General features: G+C 33.7%; 1 protein-coding gene across 4 annotated transcripts in view; it reads right to left on the bottom strand.

The window, feature by feature from the left end:
• Positions 1-20439, bottom strand: part of Mark1 (microtubule affinity regulating kinase 1) — a 107452-nt gene that overhangs the window by 37169 nt on the left and 49844 nt on the right. For 3 of the 4 annotated variants that reach the window (XM_048809338.1, XM_015483625.2, XM_048809339.1), the window contains 2 exons: positions 4641-4689; positions 3336-3401 (listed from right to left, as the gene is read on the bottom strand). In XM_048809338.1, coding sequence (XP_048665295.1) covers positions 3336-3401; positions 4641-4668 — 94 coding nt within the window. In that variant the 5' untranslated portion in view covers positions 4669-4689. Of the gene's footprint in view, positions 1-3335; positions 3402-4640; positions 4718-20439 lie in introns of all 4 variants that reach the window. The other variant, XM_048809337.1, reaches the window with a different exon arrangement.

Raw genomic sequence — 20439 nt, forward strand, 5'->3', positions numbered from 1 at the left:
AGCATGGGCAATCAAAAATTATATTTGGCTTTGTATTGAGGACTCCATTTCAAACAAAATAAAGTCATATTATGTTGGCTTTCTGTTTCTATGCATAATATAGTCTTGGTCAAATTCCATCTCACTACTTAATTACCACATTGACTTCTTTCTTTTCCTTTCGATATTCTGATTATGCTTTTCTTACTCTACTCATTTATTTTGGTAGCTAACTACAAATTATGCAGAATTAAATAATCCTTGAATATATCTCTATTATACCCAAAGAACTGCAAACTACTTGAACAACTTCATAATATCTGTACTTTATTTGTATCTTCATCTCCATGACAGAATACAAAGTGCATAGGCAACAAATATGTCTTGAAATAATTTGAAAATAACTAGAAGCTGAAGAAAATTTTTGCTGGATCCATTATTCACATGTTCCTAGTTTTTTTTTTTTTTTCATTTTTCCCTCATCAGTAATAGTTTAGAAAACAAATAATGTTTAATTACAATATTAAAAAAGTTATCTCAGTGTCAGAGAAAATTTTATTTTATGTCCTTGTAATTTACACTATATAGACATACATGAATATTAAAATTCTGCAAAATGATTTAAAGAGTTCTTGTAAAGTACAGCAGAGTAGTTAAAACTCAAGCTTTAGAATATGACCAATTTTGGCATGAATTCTAAGTAGCTACTAGAAAACATTTAGATTTCTAAACTTCATTAACTGCCTATTCACATGGCTGGTGTGAGGAATAAATGAAATAATGCATGTGCTTGGCACAATGACTGGCATATAGTAAGCACTCAATAAATGATATCTTTGTGCCTAGGTATACAAATATATTACATATACATATATGCAATATCAATCCTAGGATATAAGCAAAATATTAAAAATCAAATATGTAATGGATATGTCAGATGAACTTATATATCTACAATGCTGAACAGCATATTATATCAAGAATACATAAGTGATTAAATGGGATGAGAACAGAGAAATGAATGGATGCTCTAGTTGACTCATCAAAGCAGTTAATTCTAGATATGTGTTAATGTTGTTAATTTCAGTTAACCCATCAAAGTAGTTAATTCTAGATATATAGATTGAGGCTAGAAAAGATGTCTGCAAGATTTCAAAAATTTGGATTTATTCATAAGTTATTCCTAGATTGCTCGTACTTCAGATATTTATGTAACTTAGCTCTTCACTTATCATATACTGTTGGTGTATGATTTGCTTCTTCAACTCTACTGTAATCTTCCTGAGGGCAGAGACTTTAACTTTGCTCATTTGTTTATTCCCAGGACCTAGAATATTACCTGGTAAATGTTTAATAAATACTGTTGGCATGAACAAAAGAAGGAATAAATACACTATTTCAGAGTAGCGCTGACACCTATTTTTTATAGGTTCCTTTGGATTAAATATGCTTCAAAAATCATGAAGGATTTCCCTAATTTCCTAATCACTGAAAATCCATTAGTGAATAAGAATCAAGTAATCAACTCCTGGCAAAGAGGTAGCTGTCTGACTCAGCTCTTGTTCACGCTGAATTTCTAGTGTGCATGTCACATTCAATCTTAAAGTATCTAGATATTTCAGATGAAAAATATTAAGTCTTTTATTTTCCATAGTCACCATGCCATTTATGGATTTAAAGGGCAAGAAAATGATTCTATATTTACTACCAAAGAACCATGATAGTTGTGTTACAGAATCACTGATCAGCAAGAACCAACGAAAAGTTATCACCAGGTATCAGAATTGAATGAGAGACTGGCTGGATTGGGTAGAATGCCAGAACCCATTTCTCTATCCCACTCCCTGCTGCCCCTCCCAGCTATGCCACTAAAGGAAAGCAGTGATGACCCTGTGAGTTCTGTTCCTCCATCACTCCCTTTCATTAGCACCAATAGAGACTTGACTGTACATGCCGGTAACAGTTAAATCAGCTCTTATATTAATATTAACCCAGCCTTGTGGTGGACCTTCACAACCACAGAAAGGTATGCATAGATTTTAATGCCCTATAATTTCTCATTTCAAAGCATGTCTAGCCCCAAACTATTTTTCCTTAAAAAAAAAAAATAGTCTAAATGAACTAAAAATAACATTCCAGGTTCTCATATCTAACTAAAGGATAGAAAAATAAAAATTCACTATGTGATATTTGCAGGTTTATTACTTTTATTATAGATCTGTTTTATGCAAATTTGCATGACTATATAAATAATAAATTATAAAAATCCAGTAATAATAAGCATTACTGACCCAGATTTTCATGTTAAATTAAAAAAACCTATATCAAAATATTTTCAGAGTGAAAAAGTTTCATAAAAAGCAAATCCACTAAAACATCTAATCTGTATAAATCACTGAAAATGTAATCAAGTATGTTTAATATTTATAGTAAAATTCCTAGAAATCTGAGACCATATAAAAATATATAGTGTACATGCTACAGACTAAATCCCTCTGTATTCCAGTGTGCGTAAAATATGCATCACCATAAAATCTATTAACTTTACAAGTTAAAAGGACTAAATATTAAGTTAAACACTAAGTTTTTCTGTTGAACACAAAAAGTTAAACAACCAAGTAATTTCAGCTATCCTTTCTTTTCCAGTTGCTTAAGTTCTCTAGGTCTTCAAAATGTTTCTTTAGGTACTCTTTTTTTTACTTGTTAAATGATTTAATTCCATAAATTTTAAATAAATTCCAGAGAAGTCCCAATAATAATAATTTTGAGTCAATGTATTGTTATACGAAGAAAATAAATGTGATTTTCTATTATATCTCAGCACTTAAAAATCTACATATGTATCTTTCTATCTCCTTGTCAAGGCAGTGCTCTAATATAAAATATATAGATACTTATTTAAATTGAAACATTTTATGGATTATTTTGGAAAAGTACATAAATTGAAAAATCTGTCACATGTGAACATTCAGTGAAATAAACATATGACCTCAAACATACTTTTACTATACACTTGATTAAATCTCAGTATTTTCTGTACTGAGATTCTATTTAGAGCCAAGAGTTCCTAATCATAATATATTGTATTTAAATATGCAAATCAAAACAGTCAAAAGATTCCAAAACAAAAAAAGTCCCTAAGTATTTTTTAAATAAGCCAAAACTTCTATTTATAATGTAGGACTAAAAGGTCTTGAAAACAAACACTGAATTTTCCTTAAGATTATAATTTTTAAAGGCATTTTAATAAATTATAGATTGGTTTATAACACTGAAAGCAAATGTCATGCTGAACTGTTAGGTGTTATTAATTCTGTGTCATTAAAGGGAACTTTTCAATCCCCCTCATTTCTTACCCCCACTTGCATACTCCATGACTAAATAGAGGGTCTTCTCAGTTTCTATAACTTCAAACAATTTCACTGTAAAAAAAATTAAAGATATAACTTTATGATTGTTAGCACAGAATGGATATGCTAAGCAAATCTAATGTAACACTAAACAAGTGGAAAATTGGAGTATTTGCTAAAAATGTTTAACTACAACTTGAAACTCAAAAAGTCTCTCAAGAGTATTACTCCTACAGAAGAAAAGTATATGCCCAAACTTCTTAAGTGAAAAAAGTTTCTAAGATTAAAAAAAATTACCTTTTCTAATTAAGAGTAAGTTAATAAAAGTGAAATCTTAAAAATCAGAAATATAAAAGTTTAACCAAAGCTTAAAAACAGACTATGTTGTAATGAGGTCTCATAAAAAACTAAGCGAACTTTGATACAAAAAAAAAAAAAAATCTAAATTTATGTGATACTATAAAAGTGTCTGGCAAAAGAAACTAAATTAGACTTACACAGTTGAAAGTCTTCACCACAAATAATCACAATAGCTATATACAAATAAGATTTCTAAATGCTCAAGAAACAAGTGTATAAAAATGAGCAGATTTTTAAATAACTGGGAGGATACCAAGGATTGAACTCAGGGGCACTTGACCGCCGAGTCACATCCCCAGCCCTATTTCATGTTTTTTATTTAGAGACAGTATCTTCCTGAGTTGCTAATGCCTCGCTTGTGCTGAGGCTGGTTTTGAACTCACCATCCTCCTGTCTCAGGCCCTCAAGCTGCTGGGATTATAAGCATGCACTACATGGTTTTTTACTTTTTACAATTATGTATAATAATATATCTGATCTATAAATTTTTTTTGTAAAGATGGAGAAAATCAGAACTCACAAAAACCAAATCCATTAAAACTGAATGTAAGCATTTTCTTTAAAATGCAAAGTTCTTTTGCTTATCATATTTTGATAATATGCACTCAAGTGCATATTATCAAAATATCTGGAATTCATATCTTATAAACATGTAAATGGTATGCAATCTCTCTGTACCCAGATTTAGTAAGGAGGTAAAAAATATTTGTATGTATTAGCTCCAAGTTATACCAATTATTCTGGTGATAAGCAGAAGACATCAAGATAGTAAAAAACATAATTTGTAATCTTCAGTTAACTTCCTTATCATCTTTTTTTATACAATGTATCACTTTCCCAGGTTATCACTTTTTTTCAGTTTATATAAAGCATCCTTAACATTGGACCTTTTCAAATACCCTCAAATTAAGGATAATACTTTGTCATTAATTGTATATATAAATTGCATACCTATATTAGGATGATTCAGTATCTTCATTATTCTTACTTCTCGAAACAACTGTTAAAGAAAACAGGTAGATATAGTTCTGTTAAAAAAAAAAAGACAAGACTCAAGCAGAGAGCCAATTGAAATATTTATTTGAAAAAATTCACCTGCTTACAAGACACTACAACATTCTGGTAATGAGTAGAAACAAGAGATGTCTCTCAGTGCTATCTATGCACAAATGAGCTATGTAACTTAGATTTAACAGATCAGTCTCAGAGACTTGGTTTCGAAAAGAATTTTAACTAAGTGAACATAAATGGTTCTGTGCCTGTGTGGTAAGTGAATGCACTATAAGCAATAAAACTAACATTTTTATTCAACGACTCTCTGACTAGGAACAAAAGAAAAAAATACTGTGGAAATGAAATAAAACGATCCTTCACATGTTCTTTATCCAGAAACAACTTCATTGGGGGTACAACTGTTTAAATATATCTCTTCTGGCTGACCAGACATTTTAATGAAAGATTCAGGAGCATTTTTAGGTATACTTGTAGAATAATAAGAAAGGATAACAAAATATATTCAGTACTTTATATGAAACTAAAACAAAATGGCAAGAAATTGCTTCTCTATATGGCCCATTTTTCAAAGGTATGACTTGGCATTTTTCCCCTCTCTTCTGTCTTTGCATATGTGTTAGATTCTAAGTCAAGCAATTTGTTCAAGAAAAGAGAATAACCAAGAATTGGTGATATTCCAAAAAGTCTATATTAAGACATATGAGTTGTGTCAGAATAAAATCTAAATTCGGTACTTCCAGAGGTGACATTCATCCAAAGAAGATATATAATGGCTAAAAAAGAAAATGAAAAGATGCTCTGCATTGTTAATCATTAGGAAATCACAAATCAAATCTGCAAGGCAATACAACCTCACACCTATTAGGATGACTAATACAAAAAAACAAAACAAAAATGCAAACAAAACACACTCCAAGAAAATAATAAGTGTAGAATGTGGTTAAAATGGGACCCTTGTATATTGCGGATGGGAATGTTAAATGATGAAGCTTCTGTGAATCAATTAGATCAATACAGTATTATAAAAAAACAATATTCTTAAAATAATTAACAGAATTACCATATGATTTAGCACTTCTAGGTATATATCGTATACTCAAAATAATTGAAATTGAGGACTCTACAAATATTTGTACACCAATGTCCACAGCAGCATTATTCACATTAGCCAAAATGTGGAAGCAACTCAGAATTTGTCAACAGATAAATAGATAAACAAAATGCAGTATATACACATAATGGAATATTATTCAGCTTTAAAAAAGAAGGAAACTCTGACACATACCACAACATGGATTGAACCTTGAGGAAACTGCTAAGTGAAATACTCCAATCACAAAAGGACAAGTACTGTACAACTATATTCATAAAAGGATCTAAAGCAGAGTAGATGAATTCATAAAAATGGAAGGTAGAATAAGGTTGCAAAGGGCTGGGAGGATGTGAGAGTGATGGTTGCTGTTTAATAAGTACAGAGTTTGGGAATATGAAAACAGTTCTGGAGATGGATCGTATTGGCTGCACAATGTGAATATACTTAACGCCACTGAACTGTACACTTAAAAATGGATAAAATAGTAAATTGTATTCACATTTTATCATGATCTGAAAAGAAGTAAATATAAGGTACAAAACACACCAATAAAATTTCATTCCAATGGAAAAGCCTAATTAATACTTAAGACTTACCTGCTATAAACAGCTTGCCCTAGCTATCCTCAATAATTCCTACATGAGATCTAGGAAGTTTCTAAGTCTGTAAGTGTATATATTCATGTAAGTAAATAGAATACAAAGACAAGTTAATTCACATTCAAGACAACCCCTCTCTATAACTGTGAAATATGTTCTTGGTTTGTGTTTGGGACAAAGCACTCAACTTAACCTCTTGATGGTTTTCAGTACACTTGAGATATCCTCCCCAGCTCTAAAACTATTTTCCTAACCATTTGCCTTCCTCTTATTGACTGCTCAGTCTTCCACTAGATCCTCTCCCTGCTCTTCAGCCTTTAACACAAGGACTCCTAAGTGTTCAGTTCTTAGCCCCCTTATCTTCCCACTCTACGTGCTCTTCCTGGGTGCTTTCATAGCTTCAAATATCAGCAATTTGATGCCAACTCCTATATTTATATTCCTCATCCAGAACATTTTTTTAATCTCAAAAGTTAATCCCCACATTATGTACTCTATATTTTCACTTGATTCTCTCACAGGAATTCAAGCCTAATATTTGATTTCTCTCAAATTGGTGGTTTACCAATGCCATTAGATCAAAATCCATAATTGTGAACAACCAAGTCCTGAAAATCAAGATCCCATTTCCCTCTCCAGCCTCATCTCATGAAACTCTTGCTCCCAGAAGAATTGCACTCCAGCCATCCAGCATTTTCCCCTCAGTTCTCTGTACTCATTCGGTCCTTCCCTGATACTCAGGGCCTTACAAAATCAGCCTCTCTGACTGGAATGAACGATCTTCTCCCTATTTGTTTTTTGGGACATAAAATATTTCAAATCTTTTGAAAAGTACAAAAATAAATGAAGAACCTCAAAATTTATCACTAAGATTAAACAAATGGTGTATGTGCATTATGTTATAGCTTTATATTTTTTATTTAAGAATTATGAATTTTGGTTACTATTTTAATAAGGTATTATTAATACATTAACCATTACAGTCAGAACTAGAGACACCCCCACCTCTTTCTCTCCCTTTTCATCCTAAGCATTACCCTAAGGTACATACCATTGTACATATTTCATACTTTTTCTATACGTAGCAATGTTCAATTTCTGTGCTTTAGACTTTAGATAAATGGAATCATATTGAATATATCTTTCTAAACTTATCCTTCTTTTGACATCCTGCTTTGAGAATTATCCCTATATTTAGATATAGATCTGGCTCATCTATCTTACTTGCTGTATTCTATTGCATTATTTCAAGACTCTATCATTTATACACTGTGCTTCCTACCGAGGATGCTTAATTTACTTCCACTTTTCACTACTGCAAACACTGCTATAATGAACATTTCTGAATGCTTCCCTAAGGTATACCTAGAAATAATTGTTTGATAGCGGGGTATTCACATCTTAAATTTTGTTAGGTCTTGCCAAATTACTAGCTCCAGCCTCTGCCCCATTCTTCATCTGAAGGCCTAGTATTGAAGAAATATCAGTATCAATCAGTGCCTAGACCACTCTACCTTTGGGGCCCCATAGTCCTAATGACTTCTTGGAGCTCCAAGTCACTCATGATTTTGCTGACTGGAACCTGTAACAAAGGGAGGCAGCTTCACACCCAAGAAGAGTCCCTTGATGTTTTGGACTCTTCATCTCCCAAACAGGTATAACAGGTTTTGAAAAGTGAATATTACCTTTTCCTGGGCTCTTGTTGAAACTAAATACCTGACCACAGAGGGACAGCCACATTCACTGACCAAATTGCCTTATTCGGACATGTGAATCAGGAAAAGGCAAGAAAGGTAGCACCAGAAGTTGTTTTACACACACACACACAAACACACACACACACATTAATTTTTTTAAATTTTAAGTTGACAGCAAATTGAGCAGAAAGTACAAAGTTTTTATACTCCCTTGCCCTTCCTAAACACATACAGCCTCATCCCCAACCCCATCAAAATCCCAAACCAGGGTGGTGTATTTATTTTAATCAATGAACCTGTACTTAACAAACCATTATCACTAAAAGACCATACTTTATATTAGGGTTCATTCTTGTGTTGTACATTCTGTGAGTCTGGACAAAAGTATAACATGTAATATTCCTCTATGCCGAAATACTCTGCACTCTACCTATTTACCCTCAGACCTTAGTAACCCACTAATCTTTTTACTGTTCCCATAGTTTTGCCTTTCCAGAATGTCATATACTTAGAATAATATGTTATGTAGCCTTTTCAGATTCACTCAATAATAGTCATTTCAGGTTCCTCTATGTCTTCTCAAGGATTGATAGTTCATTTCCTTTCAGTGCCAAACAATACTTCACTATTTAACTGTACCACATATTATTTATCCATTCACCCATTGAAAGACAGCTTGGTTGCTTCCAAGTTTTGTCAATTATGAAGAAAGCTGATATCAACATCTGTGTGCAGCTGTCTGTGTAGACCTATGTTTTCACCTTCTTTGGTAAATACTGAAGAGGGCAACTGCAGATCACAGAGTAAAAGTACATTTAGTCTGATAAGAAACTGCCAAGTTTCTTATCCACCATGGCTGTACCATTTTGCATTCCCACCAGCAATGTGAGAGTTCCAGTTGCTCCACATCTTTATCAGTATTTGGTGTTGTCAGTGTTTTGAATTTTCACCATTCTAACAGGGTATGTATTGGTATTTCATCATTGTTTTAATTTTCATTTCCCTGATGACATTGAGGTAAAGCATCTTTCCAATTTATTTGCCATTTGTATAGTTTCTTCAATAAAGTATTTGTTCAGATCATTTCTCCATGTTTCAATAAACAAATTATGCTGTTTGTTTTCATAAGTTTTTTCAAACCAGTTTTTGAGGAAGCTGTTCCAATCCTCAATAACACCAGATGCAGGCCTGTGGACAATGAGGAACATGGAATATACATCAGGTTGATTCATTTGTAACACAAGAAAATGGGTCTTTACTCTGGGCAGTCCTGGAGGCCCTGGGCAGAAGCAGCCAGAAATTACATACTCTCACTTCTTCCCTGGGGGTCTCAGGGAGGTTAGGACCTTGGTCTGAGTGGTGTGCCCTCAGGTCAGAAGGAAAGAATATGCCTGGAATTTGGGTGAATATTTAGAATGAAGCACTGAAGGAACATTCCATACTAAAACAAAGGAGATGCTACTCCTGTCTGTTCCCAGGACTGACCACAGGGGTAAAGCTCTGTAGGGCCTCCTCTGTTCTTTGTGGGGAGCTCCTCATAATGTACTCAGGGTTCTTACCTGGGCTTCTGACCTCACCTGGGCCTATTTTCTCTGCCAACCTGATCCCCCAACCCCAAATTAAAGCTCATCTCTTCGATGGGCACCTCATCAAAGACTGACAGCAAAGGGAGAACTCCATGGGTTACATTTTCAGGGGCTCTAGACTTTTGGTTTCAACCTTTTTTCTCCCCTTCTTAACATGTAACTATAAAATCAAAACTCATAAATCTAATGATCCTATGTTTTAATGTAACCACAAAATATTTTTTAAAAAACAAAATATTATGAGACCCTCTTATTTTGTGATAATTTTCATGAAATATTTTATAAGCACTGAGTAATAGAGTCTGCCATTTAAACATTTAAAAATCATTTTTAAGGAAAATACTTAATCGTAACCAAGTTAATTTTTTAAAAAAACACAGGACGTTATCTTTTAAAAATATTGATTAACCCCACCTAACCTGCATCCCACATACATTACAAATACAAACAGCCTTAATTCAAATCAGCAGCAAAAGCAGTAGAAGGCAAGAAATAATTAAAATTAATGAAATTGAAACAAAAGAAATAATTGAAAAAAATGGACAAAACAAAAAGTTGTTTCTTTGAAAAAATAAATAAAATTGACAGACCCTTAGCCATGCTAACAAAGAGAAGGAGAGAGAAAACTCAAATTACCAGCATACATGATGAAAAGGGTAATATCATAACAGACACTGTAATACTACAGAAATACAGAGGATAACTAGAAATTATTTTGAAATCTTATATTCCAATAAAATAGAAGACATTGAAGGCACTGACAACTTAGTCATACAATTTGTCCAGATTGAATCAAGAAGATATACACAATTTAAACAGACCAATATTTTGGCTTTCTCTATAGTCATACATATAGTCATTTTAAAGGTGGTAAACGTGTTACTAATGTGAATCGTATTTTAAATTTCATTTATATTCATCCTTATTATCACTCTTATGTATTTCTAACAGAACAATCCCTGGTGTCAGTCTTGCTCTTCTAGACTTTTATGCAAATGAATTACTACCTCTGCTTTCTTAATTTATTCTTGCTTTCTTATTAAAATGTATCTGCTAAGTTGTAGAAAATAACTACAAAATATAACTAACAAGTGCTTGAGTGGAGAGGAAGTTTTTATAATTGGTCTCCACTGAACCAGTCTGTCAGAACTCTTGCTCTATAGTCCCATGCAAAACACAAGTGACAGCACTGAATCCAAAATGTGCACAGCCAGTTGTACTCCCTGCACCAGTACACTTTCTGTGAATGAGCAGTATGCTTACCAAAGGTTGTTTATGTCCCAAACATGTTTGCCACTACAAATAAGTGATCTGGCTAATGTATTAGCTTTCTATTATCACACCCTAGCAACTTATAACTACACACATCATCTCAGTTTCTATGGCTTAGTACTCCAGACATGGTCTCACTGAGTCTCTGCTTATTACGGGGCTGCAATTAAAGCATTGTCTAGAAGTTTGACTAGAAAAGAATCTATGTTCCAGCTACTGTAGTTGGCAAAATCCATCTCCTTTTAGCTGCAGGACTGCAGACCCTGGCTTCTCTCTGGCTCTCAGCTAAAGACCACCCTTACCTCTCCTTGTCAAGTGGGTTTCTCCAACATGGCCATTTACTTTTTCAAGCCAGCAAGGGTAAGTGCTAAAGTGAGTCTGCTAGCAAGACAGACTTATTAACATAATGTAATCTTGGGAGTGAAACCTATTACCTTTTCCCTATTTACCAGTTAGAACCAAGTCACAGGCCATACCCTAATCAAGGGAAGGAATCATCCCATCAGAAGGTGAGGATCACTGGGGATTGCCTTAGAGTTTGCCCAACACGATTAAACTTTACATAAACCAGTGAATTACAGGTTTGTTGTTTAATGCAACAAACCAAATGAGATACTTTACAAATACTGAATAAAAGCTGCTAACAAAATTGCTGTTCAACTAGGTGAGGGTGAATTAAATGTAAAAGATTAAAATAAAATCTGAGATTGTGCTCTCAGACTGCTTCCTGAATGTCATTAAATAACTCTCCTTTCATGAATTCAAATAGAATAGAGCAAAACTGGAAATAATACCAAATGTATTGTGAATTTCTGAGTGTGATTTGCACTAGATAAACAAAGTAGAATTCCAGTTTGCAGACTCAAATTGAAAAGAAAAGAAAAAATGCCTTGACTTCTGTTGGTCAATAAATGTACACTTAGGTGTTCAATTACTACGTTAAAAAGATTGTATCCTTTTAAATAACTCCTCACTTTTAGCCCAGGAAACAGGGCTCTTACCCTACTCTTCAACTGGCATAGGCATTTCCTATATACTGGGAAGGGTGACCCAAGGAGCTGCAGCATGAGTAAGCCATACCAGTTCCTTGACTCTAACTTCTTTTCTTTCTTTTCTGTCTTGCGAAAGCACATCAAATTACTGAACCGTGAGGACAGTATTGCTATATGGATGACACTAGTTAATTTATTAAATTACTGGCAAACTTAGCAGTTTTCTAGCAGTAAAGTGGCTATGACATATCTCAAAACTAACTGAAACATACTAATGTCTCCTGATAGCTTAATGTTTGAGCATAATTTACCTAAAAGAATAGATTAACCACATATCCTTTAGGCATTATTCCCTAAGTAATGTTATTTTATTTCATTGCTTTATAAGATGGGCTTTTAAGCAACACTGAGTTCATGAATTTAGTCCCTGACTGGTACCCAGAATGTATTTATTCCATTTTATCCTGGGGACAGGATTAAGATTATCTTGTGAAAATTAAGGCATATAACATAATTAGCACCTGCTCATAAATCCACTCTACTTCCACTGGGAGATGAGGCATGGGGAATAATTATAGGCAGGGCCAATGTTCTCATCAGATATTTTTTATTCTAGTTAAAACAATAATACACATTCATTGGGATCCCTACATCTCAAATATGTCTTAAATATATTATTCTACACTTAGTTTCCTCTTCTTTATCAGTTTTTGAAAAAGAGTGAGAAAAAAAAAGTAACAAGAACATGAAGGTGTGTATGTGTTGGGAGTGTGTTGGCTAAAAATGATAGGCAGTTGTGCAAAGAGGAAGAGTGGTTGCTTTTGAAAGGATGTGGATATTTTATATGGCATACTGATTAAGGATAATGAAATGCCAGAATCCTGCCCCATCAATCATCCCTCAACCACTTCTATCCAAGAAAATGAATTATCAGTTAGATTTGGATCACTGCTTTGTACTGTGTACCTCCTCCAAAATTTCTGTTATAACCCTAACCCCCAGTGTCACATGACTGTTCTTACAGATAGGGTCTCTCAGAAGATAATTAAGGTTAAGTGAGGTCATACAGGTTGTGCCTTAATCCAATATGACTGCTGTACTTAAAGAGGACACCAGGGAGAAGCTGGCACAGAAAAAAGGCCATATGAGGCCACAAAGAGAAGATGGCAATTTGTACCCCAAGGAGAAAGTCCTCCATAGAAATCAACACTCCCAATGCTTTCATCTTGGGCTTCCAGCCTCCAGGACAGTGAAAAAAATTCTGTCTTATAAGCCATCCAGTTTGTGGTATTGGGTTATGGAAGCCCCAGCAAACAAATACATTAACCCCCTCAAATCTAGAGGATTCCGACCAACTGAACTGTGGCCCATCATTTTAGCAAAGGTCTCAAATGTTTCAATCTCCATGACACCCTTTAAACCTTGCCTAAATCTCTTTATTTTCCAGTTGTCTCCAAAGAAGAAAGAAATTGAAGCTAACATCAGAGTCTTCTGCATGAACTGTGAGTGTTAGAAGGAGCAGGGAGAATGAGGAAAGTGAGCCACATATGTACCAGTGATCTTGTAATCCACAGTGGGTCCTCCCCAGCAAGGGTACCCATCTCATCAACGTTTGTCTTTTCTTAGAAAGTAGAGAGTGTTGAGGGGAGAGGAAGAGCAGAATCTTTAGACCCTTGTTAGAAGTTTACCCTGAAATGTAGGCTTGTTTTAAATAAGACAATTATTCTATGTGTCATATGTTCTGGGTACAAGTAAGGAAAGCAGAAGTGCCTACAAGAGTAAATTAATCACACACTAGTATTTGAGCTTCTGAGTCTAATTTTTAGTTCTATTTTTTCTCATTTTCAAACTGTGATGTGATGTTTCTAGAATACATAAATTTAGCAAGAGACCTCCAAGTCCACTAGTTCCCTTCAAACTTATTGTTTTAGGTTTGCTGTGAGCCAGAAATTGAGGACAAAACTTGTTGAAATTACATGTAAAATCAGAGAAATAAATGTTGAGTGAGGGCTTGAGATGGGTCTTCTGTGACTAAAAGGTGAGGACTTTACTATTTAGATATGACAATAGTTATTTTAGTTGTTCATTATTGCTTCCGTCTTGGTTCTCGGCTTTGTTCCACATAACTGAAATTAATAAACAATCTTCAACTTTATGGAAGATATTTACTTTTCAATTCAGTCCTTCCTGGTTAGGGCTGAGGATAGGATTGGCTAAACACCATGAGTGTAATTATGCCTTGATTATGAGTATTTCCCTTTTCTCCTTCCAATCTCTTACATTCCTTCTGCCCATTACTCTTTTTTAATGGTGGGAAAACCTATTACATTTAGAACTAGTCAACGGGACATGTCATTCCAGTTGCATGCAAAGCATCACAAGAGGAGCTAGTCAAATACACATCAACTTCTCTGCAGCAGACCTGCTGGCTGTGTGGTCTTTTTCCTCATCCATGTCATAGGACTCCTTCACAGCTTGCTTGATCTTGAGGCAGGTGGAGGGTGAAGCTGCAGCTGTGGGAAACTTGACAAAGGTTATTCTGCCTGGGAGATCTCTTCCAGGCTGGTTTAAACAGTAAACTGAGGAGGGTGACATGCAGATCTTCTTGTGCCTTTCAGCACAGCCTTCTTGGCCTTTTGTCTATTTTGCTCTGATTTGAGTGTTAGGAACTCAAATCACTACAGTATTCTTTGCCTTCACTACAATATTTGTAAACATCCCATCTGTATCTCTAACAGCAGTTTACCAGCCCATTAACGTGAAGTGCAGGTACTGCTTTATCACCCTGCAGGAGACAGTTCCAAGAGACTGCCAGATCCTTGGCTATACTCTCAGAAGTACCATTCACTGAAGGAATATGTTTGTGATTTGCCCACATTAACAGAACACTCTAAATCAAACTTTCAGCTCTTTAATTTTTAGAATCATCACGTCACTCCTTTTTTAGCTTTCAGACATTTTATTTTACTAGGATATCAAACATCAAAACTATTGCTAGTAGTACTCTAAAAATTTAAGCTAACTTAAGCCAAATATAGTGTATACACTTAAGAGTCTTAGTTACTTGGGAAGTTCAGATGGAAGGATTGCCTGAGTCCATGAGTTTCAGACCAGACCAGGGACACAGGGAGACCTCATATCCAAAAATAAAAAGAAAAGAAAGAAAGAAAAAATTAATCTAATTTCTTAGGTTATTCCCATGAAATAGTAGCACAGAGAAAGAGACCTGAATATAATTAAATATATATTTGATTATTTCTAGTTAAAATATAAAATGATTAGTCAGCATTACTTCCAATCCTAAACTTTAAAACTTATCAATTTTTCACTGCAAAGCAATAGAAGGAAATACTCTTTAAATGATAGACTATGTCAGTTTCTCAAAGTTTTTATCTTCACAGATAGATTATGAGAATCTTATTCTTATAAACTGGTAGCAATTTTACATTATTTGAGTCTCTCAAATGGCCTTGTACCACTTGGGGTACAACACCATGTTCAGTAAATGCTCTTTGAGATGTGAAATTAAATAACTTCATCATTATTCAAAGTACATGAATGAAGTCACGAATTGGTATCAACATACTTTAGATACAACCAGAGATATGAAAAATCGTGCTGTATATGTGGTATATGTGTAATAAGAATTGTAATGCATTGCGCTGTCATTTATTTTAAAAAAAAATTAATAAAAAAAGAAAGAAGACATTAAGTTTACAAATACATTAAATTTGAAAGTATGGTCATCTCATAAGAAATTATGGAAATTAAAACTAAAATTAAAATTAAAACTAGATATAATTCACATCCATAAGGCTAGCAAAAAATTATAAAATATGAAAATATAGTATTGGCAAGAATGTCAAGTAATAGTAAATCTCATACAATGCTGGGAGAAGTAGTAGCAGTGCAACCACCTGCAGCAATTTGACATTACCTAGTAAAGATGAGGATATGTATGCCCTTCAAACTAGCACTTGGAGAGATATAGTCCTCTACACTTCTGCACAAAAAAAGATATAAACCATAATGATCATTTCAGTATTGCCTGTAGCAGCAAAAACAGAAAGTTAACTAACTAGAAGCATAAAATGGAAACACAAACACAAAAATCTAAGATACACCAACAGGAAAACAGACTATATAACTAACATGAATATACTATAAGACAACGTTCAATGAAGGAAAACACGTTACAGAAGAATAGGAAGTTTAAAAATAAATAATAAATAGAAATTTATGTACAAACACATGTAAAATATTTTTGAAAACTCTGAATGGGAATAAGAAAGACTCAGTTCAGAATAGTAGTTGCTTCTAGGTAGGAATGAGAGCAACGCACTGAATACAGGGTCTCAAAAATAACTGTGATGTATTATTGATATTTTTTAAAAAGTTGAGAAAAAAGATTTTAGTATGATAAATAAATATCACAAAAAAGCCATTTTCTTTAATGGAAAAGATATTTAGCTTAAACTACAAGAAAGTTTGTACTTATAATTATTACCTTTTTTTCATCTTCTTTTATTTTACCTTTTATTTCTATGAAACTTAAAAAAAAAATCCCAAATCACAATCACAGATGATTGGGGAAAGGATTAGATTATAGGCCAGAAAACCTCAGAGACATTCAAATTGTATCCAACCTTACAGAGATATTCCTCCCTTAAGATTATGTATAGTAAATAAAGTGTTTGTACTATTGAAAATATTACATAAATAAAGCTTAGTGAAAAGCAAAAAAAAAAAAAAAAAAAAAAAAAAAAGATTATGTATAGTTGTCAAATCCTAGGTTGCTAACCTCATCCCACTCAAAAATAGAAAGATTGGAAGTGTTAATTTGAGAGAGACTAGCAAATAGTATACTCTTTGGATATGCTTATTGTGGAGGGTATTTTTCACATGTGGATGCAGAACTGTATATTATACATGCCCAATAATATGTTATTGAAAACTTTCTCCAATAACTAAAGAGGGCAAATGAGTTTTAGACATCAGATATTTAGTCAGCGAACTGCTTGAAACAGCTTGATTCTTTATAGCAAATCTGGTTATCTTTTCCTCAACATTGAAACTATTTATATATTAGATTTATATTAATATTATATTATTATTACTTTCTTTTTAAAAACTTGTTAGAATGCTATTTCTCTCAAAACCTATCTTATTTCAAAGTAAAAGACACACTTCCCATCAATTCTTCACATTGTATGCTAAAGAATAACTCTTAGCTATGATTTTATGATAATCCTTATTTTTCAGTATTTTGTTCAAAACCAAATCAAGATCAGAGGCATGTTACTATCCACTCTTCATAGAAAATGAAGCAATGAGTGGCTGGACATTAGGTATAATCTTATTTACTCACATGACAGTATCATTTTTGCAGAATGAAAGAAGAAAATGAAAAGAAAAACTCCATAGGTACCTCATCATTTCTGATTCAAAACAACTTTGCAGTCTACAACCCCGCTAAAATCTAAGTATCACTCAGGTTTCCACTGACCTACATAAGCATTGGTCAAGATTTTTCATTCCACACATGTGACAAGAACTATGGAAAAAAGAACTCGTAGGTGGTGTTGCTCAGCTATAAAGTGAAATACACTCTTTTTAAGAGAACTTAAAGCATGAATACATGAGGAGAACTGATAGTTCAACGTATGTCTAACAGAGACATCTGTTAAGGAACAGCACCAAAGAGCTTCTGCTGCTTTTGCCTTGATCAAAATATTTTCCAATAATTTTGTGATCTGGTTTTATAAACCTAGTTTCTTGGTAATCTGCTAAGAAATGTTAAAATTCTCAATATTGCTTCTGTAATTCTGTTCTTTTCTCTATCTTTACTGACCAAATTCTTCAACATAAAAGAGATTGTTTTGCAGTTCTGGAAAATATAACTAGATTATCAGAAAGGTTTCTTGGCATTATCTAAAAATGCATAGAAGTTCAACTGGCTTAGGCCACCAGACACTAGCAATAAATGGATTTTTTATTTAAGATGTCAATTACTGAATTTTTTTTACAATTTCATAAGTAGGAGTACTTACACAAAATCACTATCCTACCACTGTGAATTACATCATTTATAACTTTAATGCAGCTGTCCTCTGTTACTTAACAATGTAATTCTAAGTTGTAACAGTCTTGTCTTTATTTTCATTACAGGTTTTACCACCCAGGAAATCACTTCTGAACCACTGGGCCATTTTTGTGAGGATGGAATATTATGTAACAAAGTAAAACCACAGCTGGGCTCAGTAGCCCACACCTGTAATCCCAGTCATTTGGGAGGCTGAGACAGGAGGATCTTGAGTTCAAAGCCAGTCTTGGCAAAAGTGAGATGCTAAGAACTCAATGAGACCCTGTCTCTAAATAAAAAATACAAAATAGGGCTGGGGATGTGGCTCAGTGGTTGAGTGCACTTGAGTGTAATCCCTAGTACCACACAACACACACACACACACACACACACACAAGTAAAACCACAGAAAATGTAAATTAATAAACAATACACAATGCCAGGCATGGTGGTGCACACCTATAATCCTAGTGGCTAGAGAGCTGAGGCAGAAGAATGGCAAGTTCAAAGTCAGCCTCAGCAACTTAGTGAGGCCCTGTTTCAAAAATTAAAAATAAAAAAAGGCTGGGGATGTGACTCAGTGGTTAAGCACCCCTGGGTTCAATCTCTTGTACCAAAATTAATTAATTAATTAATTAAAATAAACAATACACAAGAGAAAAAAATGTTAGCAGAGGTGAACTGCATGCTAGTGACTCTGAACTAAGCCAGATTAACACACACTTTGCCATCTGTGCATAAACTAATGTGTCCACATTTCAAAAGTAGTGGAATTTATGAGAAAATTAAGATTATACACTTGAAATTTATTAACTATGAACAAAACCATTTTACTGTGTTAGTTTTCCTTCAACGTTACTACATTGCTTAAAAGAACCCCAGGGATCACTAGTACGGGTCCTGGGTCATTCTCAAAAAAACACAAATACATGAGGTGGGACTCATACTTTGAAGAGGAAGTTATAAATATAATATCTATCTCAAACACTTTTTAAACTTTGAAAACTCATCAAATTGGATCCCATTAATTTAATATACATGACACAAATAATATGACCATATTAGTGAATAATGTTGAAGACAATTAACAATTCCAAAGACCAAACTGTTTTTAAGAACTTTAGATTTTAGAAGTTTTAAACTGATGACACCTCAAATTTAGATTCTCTTCCTCCCCACCCCCCAGTACTGGAGATTGTACCCAGGACCTCATGTATGAGGTGCTCTATCACTGAGCTACATCTCCAGTCCAAATCTAGATTCATTTATCTATTATTGATGTTGGCAAAGGCAGGCAATAGTCCTTATAAATATATTATGCATGAAGAGGATGAAAGAGGGGATAGCTAAGTTCAGATAAAACCAGAACAAGAGTTAACAAAATACTTCTGAAGGTGTGATTAAAATGAATTCTTAAGTATCTTCTTATCTGCTTTTTAGTAAGCACACCTGACATGGAGGCATATTTTACTATTTTTTTCTTTACCAAGAGAACTTACCTTACAATGCTAGGGAAAACAAATGAATTGCCCTTCATTCCATTATTTAATTTTTAGATATGACCAACTGGGAGATGTTACTGAGCAGACAGGTAAGGCCAAATGAATGTTCTTTAATGATGAGAACTAATCAAACCTTGATCTGTTTTTCTCCTCAAAACTTAATAGAAAGCAACTCTATGAACATAAATGCAACTGTTTAAAAACAACAATGTATACTGGTTATAATTAGTGAATCTCAATTGTTCTTTTGCTATTATTTTCACAGGTTAAGGAAAACAAAATTGTATCATGCCTGAATGGACATGACGAATGCATGATTATGCATGTATGGAAATATCGCAGTGAATTCCATTAATATGTGCAATTAATATGTGCTAGCAATTATAATAAAAAATCACATCATTCTTTACATGCTTGTTTTAAAAAAGCAACACATATCAGCAAAGATTAGCAGAAATTATTTAATTTCAGAAATTATTTAACAACAAGGAAATCTTTTAGTTAAATAAAAGCAGATAAATAAAGCAACCTTCAGCTTCATGTTCAAATGTTTCAACAACTAAAACTGTGCTTTAAAGCATTCTCTGCAACCTCTTGTTAAAGACTGAGTGGGAGATCACATTATTATGTATCCCATCTAGAAGTTCTAAATGTCACTAAAAATCACTCAGTTTGCCAAAGTAATCCATGGCTTAATCCAGGAAAAAAAATCAAAATCTAGGTGGGCTATGGAGAGAACACCTGGGTACTGTTAGTAGTCTGTGTGTTTCAAATGGGTGAACAAAATTCTGTCCCACTGTGGCTTCAGCCCAGTAAAAGATAACACCTTTGGGTAATGCATCAGCCTAGGAGGATGCCTTGTTGTCACTCACACAAATGCCTCATTAGCTGAAAGACTGGTAATGTAGAAGAG

This window comes from Marmota marmota, unplaced genomic scaffold (assembly GCF_001458135.2).
Source record: "Marmota marmota marmota unplaced genomic scaffold, marMar, whole genome shotgun sequence".
In the NCBI taxonomy this organism is placed as follows: domain Eukaryota; kingdom Metazoa; phylum Chordata; class Mammalia; order Rodentia; family Sciuridae; genus Marmota; species Marmota marmota.